The sequence below is a fragment of the Crocodylus siamensis genome, chromosome 7 (genome assembly GCF_052110815.1).
Source record: "Crocodylus siamensis isolate JL-2025a chromosome 7, ASM5211081v1, whole genome shotgun sequence".
Classification (NCBI taxonomy): domain Eukaryota; kingdom Metazoa; phylum Chordata; order Crocodylia; family Crocodylidae; genus Crocodylus; species Crocodylus siamensis.
This window is the reverse complement of record NC_143401.1, coordinates 81,570,942-81,582,758: the sequence shown is the minus strand read 5'-3', so window position 1 is coordinate 81,582,758 and position 11,817 is coordinate 81,570,942. Positions and strand designations below refer to the sequence as shown.

Here is an 11,817-nt window from a genome sequence, read left to right as displayed (position 1 = left end):
CGACGAAGGCGAGTAAGAAGCAGGGCCAAGTTCCTTAGAGGAAGCGCCTTGTTTGGCAGTGGGAGAAAGTTTCTGCGAAGCACAATCAAGGAAGGTATTTCAAAAGATTTAAAGCAATCACTCGGTGTTCTGGAAAACCATCTCTGGCCGCTGGTCAGAGGCAGGGCTGTTTGGCCTCACGGTTTACGCAATTCAAAGAAAGTTGCTTCGTGTCTTTAATCTGTAGCAACTCTCGCACCGCTTCTGTTGACTGCTTTAACCGCGCTGTGCAAAATCTGTGCCTTTGTTTGCCAGTCAAGAGATGCACAGTTCTTCCTTTCCTCTGTTTTGAGCTTGGCTGAACAGAACTAGCTGCGGTGTTTGCACTCAAAACATACATGTGTTTCTTTTATTTGGTAGTAAATAGAAGCTGGCTGTGTATAGCAAACAGCAGAGAGTAAGATATAAACTTCCCGGCCACCAGATTTGGGGCTTCAGAAGCCTTTTGCCTCTGGAGGGCTGAAGTTGAGATTAGCCCCAGTGGAGGCAGCGATTGATCAGTGCCCACCGCCCAGCCGCCGCGGACTCCTAGTGAAGAAGTTTGGGAGGTTGGTATTTTTTTTCCCCCTGAACCCTGTGGTTTGAAAATGATCTAATGCATGGGAGTTGGAAGTGTTGCTTTCTGCTTGGAGCACGCATGCCGTGAAGGGGATGCAGTGAACGTGCCCAGGTCAGAGAGCTGAAGTAGATGCGAGGGGAAGAGGAGTGCAAACAAATGCATCTGTTCTCGGTTCAGAGGAAACAATTCAGCTTTGAAAGAGTGGTGGGGATCCGTGTTTTTCAAATATGCTGCAAGTGTCCCTGTAATCATCACTTTACTCTATCGACTCGGTATAGTGTGCAAACGGAATGAGAAGACCATTAAGAGCATTAACAGATTGGTACAGCATAATGCTTCAGTTCATATTGATCGTCAAACGTCTGTAAAATATTGTTTCAAATGAATCTATTGTTCATGTGCTCTTTAGTGAGCGCTGATGACCTTGATTTGTTCTCAAACAGCCGAATTATCCTTCCCCGGCTCCATCTGATTAGCAACTTTGCGAGCCTTGCGTGGGGGCACAGGACAGGCGGCAAAGGACAGGAGCCCCGTGTCCGGCCAAGAAATAGCCCGTGGTGATCGCTCAGATCTACCGAGTCGGCCGTAGTTTCTGCGAGAGCCCCTAGTTAATGAGCTCATTACAATTCCTGCATTTCTTCTATCAGCTCTGCCCTTGGCGAAGTCATAACCTAAATCCCCACATACCAGCCCACGTCTCTCCAGTCCTGTTCTCCCTTTCAGACACCCACCCTGGTGCTTCCCTTCACGGGATCTGCAGGATGCCTAAAACCAGCAGCGTTTTATGCAATGCATGGTTTAAAAGGCAACGTTGCCAGTATAGCAATTAAACCTCTCTATAGTACTCACCTAATCAGAGATCGGAGGAGTGTAAATAGGAGGGGATAAGAAAAAGGCAACTATATGTATTCTTATTTGTTTCTCTCTCCCTGTGTGTGCCTAAGAAATATATTGACTAGTTCAACAAAAGCATCCTCCACTCAACACCTACCCAGGGATATATTCCCAACCTTTACTGAATAAATTCAACAGCTAAACGTTATCTCGCAGTTTCTGACCACTGCCTTTTACACCTATGCCAGAAAATTACCCAAGCTAAGGGTCTTAAATGTTTAAATAAATAACAAGTAGAGAGGGGAGGGGAAGTGATGCGTCCAAACCTCTGCAACCCTCCCCCTGAGTTTTGCCCCAGTGGCTCTCCAAACATGGCACTTCCCTGGCGCTACAAGGCTGCAGGCGACAAAGTCTTGCGGGTGGGGACTTCAGCTTACACCTTTCTGACCGCTCCCAGTCACTCATGCATATTTCAAAGCCCAAATCCAACCAATCGCAAGTTTCCCTGCAGAGCAACATAACTTCTTTGGGCGCGACTCTGATTTACACTCCCTCTTTGAAAGCAGAGCGGTTCACGCGGGATGCCCACGCTGTGCCATCAGCCTGGCCATCCCGCTGACTCGGAAAGCGGCGGCTTGATAGGAAAGACAAAAACAAAAAACGCCCCCCACCAAAACAAAACCCCTCTGCTTCTCTAAGGTTTGGTCACCTGCTTGGCTTCTCCTGAGCGCTAATATTTTAAATAAATATAAAGGATCTCCTGCTCTCCTCAGCTCTATTCGCTTTCATGATGGAGTGGAACCATCAGATTTTCATCAAAGTTCTATTAAGTGAAACATAGGTTGCAGGGCACCCTCTGATTGAAACAGTTTAAATTTTAATTGTGTTTTTAATTTGACATATAGTTGCAGAAAGGAATGACACTACAACGCCAAGGGGCGGTCGATTTTCTTAATTTCTCCCAGAGGAATTGATGAGTCTATCAGGCCACTAGATTGGAAACACATTAAAGCTCTCTGGTTAGGTTGTTAATTGGAACTTGATGGATAGGGGGCCTTGGATAGGCTATGCTGATCCAATCTTCACGACTTTCTGTTTTCCAATAAATTACACAATTCATTTTCCAGCCCCAGATTACATAAATTGTACACCTCTAGGGCTCTCTTTTTCAAATAGGGAGCTCTTTTCCCCAAAAGCCTATTGCGAGATGTCATTTGCACCAAAAAACGAGCAGCAGAGGCTCTTGAATGAAAATCGAAACATAATCAACGTTTATACTTAGACAATTTATTGAGATCATTTTCTCTGGTATTTCCTTATTTTAAAGTTTGGACGCGCCATATATCATAATCCACACGTGTAAAGGGGACTGTGTTTAATATTTATCGAAGCTTGATTCCAAGATCAAACTTGTTTATGACTTCATCTGTCATTTCAGAGGGAACCTTCTCCCAATATTACAGCCGCTCAACAACCCTATTTTCCAACTGCTGCAAAAGCAGTGGAGATCAATTTTTATTAGGCTCCTTGAAAGCTTGCTCAGGGCCACTTTAATATTGAGCATTGTAATAATCTGGAGATCTAAACTTTAAGCGTTCCTTCTGTCTTGGAAAAGTGCATCTTACTGTAGCCATTTGATCATATCATACGTGCGAGGAGCTGAGCTGCCTTCCCAGAAACGCGAGTATCTAAATACGCAGAACCGGGGGAAAGGAGAGTCTGTTCCACATATTTCCTTGCTGCAATCGCTGGCTTCTGCCCTGCTAAATATTTGATCGCATGGTAATGAAACTATAGCTGGGATGCTTCCACCACCTGAAGGAGAAGTACCAAAATAAAACCCACTCCCAGGGGCGCTCTGCATGGGCAATGTGGGGCACTCGGAATTATTCTCCCCCTCTTCCCCCTGCAAAAAATAAAAATAAAATAAAATAAAATAAAAATAATAAAGGTTGGCGTTGGTTATTAATTCCGGAAGTGAGAAGGAAAACCGCCCCCCCCCCAAAAAGCATTTTTAGCTTATCTTTCTCCTGACAGATGTGGTCATTTAACAAGTTTCGACTGAAATGGGTGTATAAAATCTGCCCATTTAGCTATGACAGGGCAGATTTCACGCCCTGTCTGCATCGGTTGTAAATTCTGCTCCAACTCTGCTCCAGTCAGGAGTCCCAATACATCACGGTTTCACAGAGGACTCTGCCCTGCGCGAGCATATGCTCGGGAACAGCAGCGCAGGGGCTCCGCCGCCCCCGGGAAGAACAATGGGGCCGCCCCGCTCTCCCCGGCCGGGCTGCGGGGCTGCCGGGCGCCCTCGCCTCTGCGGGCTCGCTTTGGAGAGGGGACGGAAGCAGCTCTTCTCCCCTCTCTCTGCAAAGATCTGGGGGACAACAGCCCCTTGCAAAATAAAAGCAATGGCCAGCTGTGCCATTCACTGGGTCTGAATGAAAGGGGGGCTTCAAGGGAAACAGCTCTGCAGGTTTTTTTGTTTTGTTTTGTTTTTAAACTATGCCAGTGTGTGTGTGTGTGGGGGGGGGGAGCTGGGTGCTGGGGAAGGCAACGGGGGGGGGTTGCAATCCGGGACCCTCACTGCAAGATCCCACCACTAGTGTCTAGGTGTGACTGTGGCAGGCCAGGGCCCTTCCAAATCCAAACCCACCCCTCCGCACTCCCTTGTCGTCCCCCCGTCACCCAGGAGAGTGGCACCCCAGGGACCCCACAGCTGGAGGCGCCTTCCCGCCGGGCGGCTGGGGGGGCACTTGCCCCGAAGGGGCGGGCACGTGGCCCGGGCCGCGGGAGGGAGGGGGGGAAGGAGGATTTCTTAGATTGTATTTCAGCGCGGGGTCTTTCCGGGTTAATGAGCTGACACCGTGATTAAAGCTGACCATTTGTAATGTGTCGCGCGCGCCCCTGTTGAAAAGCCCTGAAAATGCGGCGAAAGAGGCCAGCACCTGCCCCTTCTCGGGAGAGGAGGGGCCGGGCCACGTCGCCTTATCAATTAGCCCGGGAATGAGTCTATCAAGTAGTTAAGCAGTTAAAGAGATGACGCTGCTGCTCTGGGTCACAGTCGTCATCGCCCTGCCTAATTATATTCCGAGCACTTTATTCAATATCCCGGGCAGAAGAGGGGGACTCGGAGTTAATGAAAATGTCATTTAAAAAAGTCTTGACATTTGTCTATATTGATTTGTGTATTTCCATCGCCTCCCCCCGCTCGCCGCGTCCTGCTGGTATCCTGATTTGGGAGGGGGGCTGCTCGGAAGCCGGACCGGCACGTCGAGGCAGGAGCTGCCCCGTGTCCTGTGCGACCAGGGAGGCTTTTCCCGAGGGGCGATGGCCTTGGGGAGCTGCGGTCGGACGGGGAGGGAGGGCTGGGAGCCCCATCGCAGGCTCATCCCTGCCCCCGAAAACGAATGAGACCCGCAGCACGGTGGTGGGGGGGTCAGGCTCGCTTCGCTTGGGCCTGGGGTGGCTCAGCCCTACTCCTGAAAGGTGTCCTCCAGGGCTGGACACTTCCCCGAGATCGCGGCGCCGTCTGCTCGCTTCCACCTGATCCCCGGGGGCGGCCTGTGCTGCCCGCGCCACCCGCGCACTGAGCCCCGGGGCTGGGAGGCCTTGAAAAGACGAGCCGTGATTCACCCTTGCCTGAGTGACGGGCATCACGGGGAGTGGGGGAAGCAACATCGGGCCCCGTCCGACTCTTTGTCCAAGTTTGGGGGAGCTTTCTGGCTCATTTTCAAGCCCCGGCCCTTGGTCGTTTGCAGGCTGCTCTGCACCGCTGGATAAAGCAAATGCTGAACAGGTGTCGCAGTGCACACGGGGCACCTGTGTCCATCCTGACCGAGCGGCCTTCGTCAACCCCTGGGGAGCGCACGGGGCTTTCGGCTCGCTGCGGATCTGCCCCAGCTCCGGGTCGCAGGGACCATCAGCAAAAATAAGACCGCCCCCCTCTCCGGCCCCTAGGGCACCTGGCAGGGGGCAAGGGCATCGCCACTGCGATGTTCCTCTAGAGGAAACTCTGGGCAGACTTTGCAAGCCGTAGTTTTCCTGTCTGGATGAAGGATGGACAACCCCAGAGGAACGGAAGCGATGCTGGGGTGCGCAGTGATTGCGGAGGACTCTGGAAATCGCAGCTGAAATGCCCTATAAGCAGGGATTTCCAAATAGATGTCTGTCCCTTGCACCGCAAAGATGTATGACTTCCTATGGGGCAAGTCAGGGGCAAGGCGGCATCATTTGGGGATCGGTCCTACACTTCCCAACCTGGATGGCCTCCTATGGCTGGGGCCCCACCGCCGGGCGGTGCCCAGGCTTCCTGGCCCAGACCCTTGAATCCTCCCGCAGCCTCCTAGCCCCTGCACCTGCAGCAGCTCTGCTCTTGCAGAGACAAGGATTCAGGCCCCGGATCCAGTGTTACTCGGGGGACTCCGGGCTCGCTCCGTGCCTGGAAAACCAGCAGCTAAAATGGGGATGGGGTTAATTCCTTCACGAGGCCTTTTCAGATGGCTGGTGCTAGGCAAGGAGTTTTTGGTGCCCTGGTGAAGCGACCCCGCTCTTAATTAGGACGTTGATGGGGAATCACTAAGCAGTTGTTTCGTGGGCTGGAGTGAGGGTTGCAAAACGGATTCATCAAACCACTCTTCTCAACTTCGTGCCCAGAACCCACTTTATCCCGGAGATTTGATCCGCCCGTTTTCACTTGAAGTCGTTGCAAATTATTACCCCCCGCCCCCCATCCCTCCCCTCCAGCTCATAGTTGCGCCTGTTTTGAAACCCACCGTAGCGAGCTAAGCCGGGGGGGGGACGGGACAGCCCTGGGGTCGGGGCTGTCCGGGAAAGTTTGCCTGGAAATGCCTGAAAATGCATCGGGGGGGAAAGAGGCGTGAGCGCACGCAGGAGTGAACATTTCCCACCAGCAGCATAACCCCCCCCTCCTCCCCTCCCCCCCGCTGGAAATCTTTCTATTCAAATATCTCCGGGGTGGGGGGGGTAGGCTGGAGGTACAAAAGGGGCAAAGACCCAGGGATGTGCATACTGCGTTTATTCAACACGCCCATCCGCACGGTTTAAAATAAGAGCTTCAGACCACGTCAGTTCACCCGGTTTCCACCCAGGCGAGGGGGCGGCGGGGCAGCCCTGGCTGCCCGCCACCCTCGGCCGCGAGCCCCCACCCCCGGCGCCGCAGGCAGCGGCCTTGCGGGGTCCTGCAATTTTGAAACTTTGCGGGGCTGCCGGCAGGCTGTGATTGGCCCTGGCAGATGTAACCTCCATGCAAATGAAGCCACGCCACCCCGCCGCCGGGAGATCAATAGAGATCTGAGAGAGAAGGGAGCATGCATTCAGGCTGGGCAAGCTCAGGGAAACCCTGCAAAGGCACGCCAAAAACACACGCCAAAACAAAACCCAAAACACCCGACAAGAAACCCAAGCCCCCCCCCGGCAGCCCCCCCCCTCCGCCGCACACACGCTCCCACCCCCCTTCTCCCAGAGGGTCTCTAAAGGGAGAGCTTCCTTCCTCTTATTTCTTATGAACCCAGGATGAGCAACAAAGAAGACCCGAGCAAGTGTTGCCCCGCGGCCGCTCCGATCTCCAGTTTCACCATCCAGTCCATCCTGGGCAGCGGCCCCTCGGAAGGGGGCAGGGAGCCCGGGGCAAAGGCGGCCGCAGCCTGGCCCGGCAGGAAGAGAAGTCTGTCCGTGTCCTCCGAGGAAGAGGAGCCGGAGGAAGGCTGGAAGCACCACGGCTGCTTCTGTCCCGCGTCGCCTGGCCCCAAAGAAACGTGCCACAAACACCAGCCCATCAGTTTCACGTGTCTCAGTAAGTACCGGACCGACTTACCTCTGCAGGACCCGGCTCTCCACGCTCCCACTTCAGCCGGGCTCTCGCAGCCCCGAGCGAGGGACCCTGGACCGGCTCGAGGGGTGTGCGAGGCGAGGGACGAGCTCCAGTGCCCGGGAGCAGCTCTGCCCGAGCCGGGGGGCGGGGGGTGCCGGGCGGGTCTCGCTGCCCCTTCCCCTCGTTTTCGGCCCGAGCGACCTGGTGCCGGTTCTGGGCTGGATTTGGCACGAAGGGAAGGGCGACGCCCGGGTCCTTAGGCTTGCATTCCCCTTCCTCTGCCCCGCCAGCGATTACCCCTTGAATGTGATCGATAACGGGGGCTTCCCGAGCTTGCTCCCGTTTCCAGCGCTCGGGGAAGGGGAGACAAGCGGGTCGTAGCTTTATTTCGGAATAAACGGGCTGTGCTATCAAGTGAGACCCGCCAGCTCTTCTCCTGCAGAAAAGAAACCCCTTTTTTTTTAAAAAAACAAACAAACAAACCCAACACCCCCCTCCCCGCGGCCCCACCGCGGGGCTCATCTGCCTTCCCCGGAGAAAGGACCGCGGCACAGGCGGCGGCTCCCTCGCCCGCGGGGCCGGGGCGGTGCGGGGCGGTGCGGGGCCGGAGCCGGAGCCGGAGCCGGAGGGGTCTGATGTGAAATCTCTGTTTGCTCTGTTCAAGGCAACCCGAAGGGCAGCGGCGCGGCCGGGACGGGCGGCACGGAGAGGACGCCGTTCCTCTCTCCAGCCCAGCAGGACTTTAAGGAGGAGAAGGAGAAACACTTCGCCCCCAGCTCCCCCTCCTCCGCGGACAGGCAAAGGGACGCAGGGGACAGGCAGGCGAATTCGGCCAAAAAGAAGACGCGCACGGTTTTCTCCCGGAGCCAAGTGTACCAGCTGGAGTCCACCTTCGACATGAAGCGCTACCTGAGCAGCTCGGAGCGGGCCTGCTTGGCCTCCAGCCTGCAGCTAACAGAGACCCAGGTGAAAACCTGGTTCCAGAACCGCAGGAACAAGTGGAAAAGGCAGCTCTCGGCAGAGCTGGAGGCGGCCAACATGGCCCACGCCTCGGCCCAGACTCTCGTGGGGATGCCCCTGGTTTTCAGAGACAATTCCCTCCTGAGAGTGCCGGTCCCCAGGTCCATCGCCTTCCCAGCCCCTTTGTACTACCCAGGCAGCAACCTCTCGGCCTTACCTCTCTATAACCTCTACAACAAGATCGACTACTGACTCTAGCAGCCGCTGGCCCCGGCTCCCTCTCTGTATAGCGCGCAGACAGCCGGCACGACCTCTCCCGTCTCTTCTCATACGAAAGCAAACGTGCTTCTTCCCATGTTAAGAAATACACCGTGTGTATTCATTATTTTTTTATTTATGGGCTCCTCCCGGTTTCTTTATTTTCTAGGCTGGCATAGGGAGTTTTTGTATCCGATCGCCACGCACTAGCCCGGCAGACATCTCAGACTCCCCGAGCGCCACGGGACTTTAGCCGCGCATTTTAATCATGTCTGTCTGCACCCGCAGGTAGGAAACGAAACGAAAAACCCACAGGGAGCTTGGTTCTTTGACTCCGCACTTGTATCATCCACTTCCTGTCTCCTTTCCTTAATATTCTGCCCTCCCTCGAAAATAAAATAATAATAATAATAATTACAAAAAAAAAAGTATTTCAAATCTGTAAATATTTTTAAAGGAAAATAAAACATTTTAAACAGCGTTTCTAACTTCTGCCAAGTCGCTTGCCTGTTTGAGGACAATGAGCCAAGCACACTGGGGGGGGGGGCGGGGGCGGCTCGGGTTTAGCCGGGGCGGGGGTTGTGATGGGCAGGGGGATAGGCACCTCCGGGCTTGTGCGTCTGTTCAGACGAGACGCTCCCACGAGCCCTGGGGGGAGGGCGCGATCCGCTCTGCAGCGGCTCCACCAGCCTGACGCCCCCCTCCCCCCGGACAGGGGCATTTCACTCCGGTCAATCCAGCAGGACCTCGGCGTTGCTTAAAACGGGGCTGGGATGATCGGCTCACTCGAAGTGGAGTGAATTGGGCAGTTGACTAGAAAGAAATAGGGTTGGGGGGGGAAATAAAATCTCAATCTCCGCAAGTTACTGTAAACCCCGCAGTTATGGTTATTATTTATACAGACTCCTCAAGGAAAACTTCATCACCGTGATCAACACCAGGGACTTTTAGCTTGGGGAATGAGTCGAAATGCTGCAAAAACGGTTTACCTGCTAATTCGGAGCATCTAGTGGCATATATATATATATATACCCCCCCCCCGGCAACCCTACTCAGCATTGTTCGCCTAATGTTAAAGGAGATCTTTCTACATCCTGTTTATCCCCATCTTCTCACTAGACCAGCATAGCTGGACGATGCAGGTGCAGAAGTATTTCTTTCTCTCTCTCCCCGCAGGTATAATGAACAGGAAGTGTAGATTGCAATCCTAAAACCTTGCAAATGTCAATTGCGTTTAGATCGCAGCAGCTTTGGCGTCTTGATTCGGGATTAAGATGAACGCTCTTTATTAAGCGATCGGCCCGGAGAAGTGTTTCCGGAAATGAGGGCTGTTTTTATAGTTGGCGGTGTATTCTCCTAAATGCCAGGATCACATGTAAAGTGCTCGCCAGCTCCTTTTAATAGAAATGTGACATTGGGAGCTGTGATTGATTTCAGCGTTCAGCAGCATCTCTCCGCAGCACCAGAAACACCTGCAGCCTCGGATCGAGCCGGAGGATGAAGTGAATCGTTTAAACAAAAAGTAAATACTTCCTCGAGTGTTATTGAAATCGCAGGCAGCGCTGCATGTTTTATCACAGCCACCTGTTCCTTGGTTAACGCCGGATCTTAATAGAGGAAGGTGTTTAAAGAAGCAATAACGAAATGTAACTCGCCTGACTTTATAGTTACGATTAAAACAACATAGAGCTCGAGACCTGTAGTGGTGTCATCCTCGGACATGCAGCGTTTCTGAGCGGTTCCTGCCCTGTCAAATAAGCGATTTTAAGATGGTGAGCCCACCGGAGCCCGCTTGTTTAAGTATTCTGAAATCTCGAATGAAACACACTGCAGCGAAACGCCTCTGGTGAAGATGTTCAAGTGCTCAAGTGAAAATCTAATTCAAGGGTGTTCTGCTTTAGGACCATTCAAACGCATTTGAAGCTTTATTCGTTCTGCATCGGGGCGTCAGAAAAAAAATATGCCATGTGTTTCGGATTTGCACTCTGTGGCTTGCTCTTTTTTTTTTCCTTGCCTAATTCCGATGTATTTTGTAAAATATCTAAAATTAGGACTTGCTAAAATACACCGTAAGCAGGTGGTTGATATGCAGATGCAGTTGCCGTAAAGCCCAGCGTTTTCTGCTCCCGGCTCTAGCATGCAGACCCCCCCCCCCACCCCCGCGCGTGCACAGACGCACTCCTTCCCAACTCCTCTGATCTATTGCGTGGTGCCAAGGAAAATGTAAAGCAAAATCAAATCGGAGGCTCGCTTTTATCGAAAATGTTCCAGGTCTCTGTGGACCGACCGCGTTTCAGAATCAGCCCAAATACTCTGAAGCGGTCAGAGAACAACTAAAGGAAGTTTTCGCCATTGCACATAGCAAATAGCCCGGTGCCAAGCAGTTTGCGTGTAGTGCTACAGCACCTTTGCATCAGCAAGGCTGTGTGTCGGGGTGCAACTGCTCCTCCGGAGAGCAGCCTCTGCCCCGGGAAGAAGGGGCGCCTTGGCGCCGGAGGGAGCCTTTGGCCCTTCTCTCCCCCTCCCCTTTCCATCCTGAAACGTTTGCTCCTCCGTGCTGATTAAGCCACAGGCGAGCAATGGGTAGAGGCTCAGGGTAATTAAACTATTTTACATAACAGCCCCGTCTTACTTTTAAGAGCGGGCGTTTTTAATTCATTCCCAATTAAAACAAATTTGACTCTTCTCTCGGAGGCTAATTGTCCTTTGTAGTTCTCATTAGTGGAACCCAATGAGATAGGAGATTATGCAAAGCAGTTAGGAGGAGCTTTGAGCAGGAGAGAAAGGAAAGCTTTGACGGGTTGTAGCCGTGCTAGTGTAAGGACATAGGCAGGCAAAGTGTTTTTTGGGGGAGGGGTGGTAAATCTGATCTCTTTTATTAGACCAACTCAAAGAGTTGCAAAAATTCTCCTTTGCAAGCTTTCGGGTATCAGTAAAGGGGCCGAGCAGAGCACAGCTTTTAGGGAGCGGGTTGGATGCGTCCTGCTGGAAAGTTACACTGAAGTCTGTCGGTGGCATTAGACAGTATCAGAGCGGAGGAGAGAAAGGGGGAGATGTCCTTTTGACTGGGGAAACCTACAGTCCCAGGGGGCGGGGGAAGACTCCCGCTAGTCCGCTTCTAGTGCGACTGATTTTGCTCCCGAAATAAAACGATCTGAAAAGTATCAAGGCATCAGAAGGAAAAATCCCGACCGAAAGAGAAGCGGGCACATGAAGTGTTTTCATTTCTGTTGTTGCTGTTTCTTTTTTAACTCGGGCCCCGCAGGACACCATCTGTCCTAGGTTCATGGATGTTGATTGCAAACATTTCTGCGCTCGTGCACTGAGTGTGTAA

The 11,817-nt window shown here is 52.8% G+C and overlaps 1 protein-coding gene across 1 annotated transcript; it reads left to right on the top strand.

Annotated features, from left to right (window-relative positions):
• Positions 1-488: 488 nt before the first annotated feature.
• On the top strand, positions 489-8,971 carry HMX2 (H6 family homeobox 2). Its single transcript, XM_090057261.1, has 3 exons — positions 489-587; positions 6,967-7,247; positions 7,930-8,971. Exons 2-3 carry the CDS (start codon positions 6,968-6,970, stop codon positions 8,475-8,477), a joined length of 828 nt encoding a protein of 275 aa, XP_089913387.1. The 5' UTR covers positions 489-587; position 6,967; the 3' UTR covers positions 8,478-8,971.
• The last annotated feature ends 2,846 nt before the right edge of the window (positions 8,972-11,817 follow it).

Excerpts from the sequence above, each read along its gene's own strand:
- HMX2 (XM_090057261.1), top strand. The coding sequence starts at position 6,968 with ATGAGCAACAAAGAAGACCCGAGCAAGTGTTGCCCCGCGGCCGCTCCG. Across the intron at positions 7,248-7,929 it reads CATCAGTTTCACGTGTCTCA|GCAACCCGAAGGGCAGCGGC; the intron begins GTAAGTACCGGA and ends GCTCTGTTCAAG.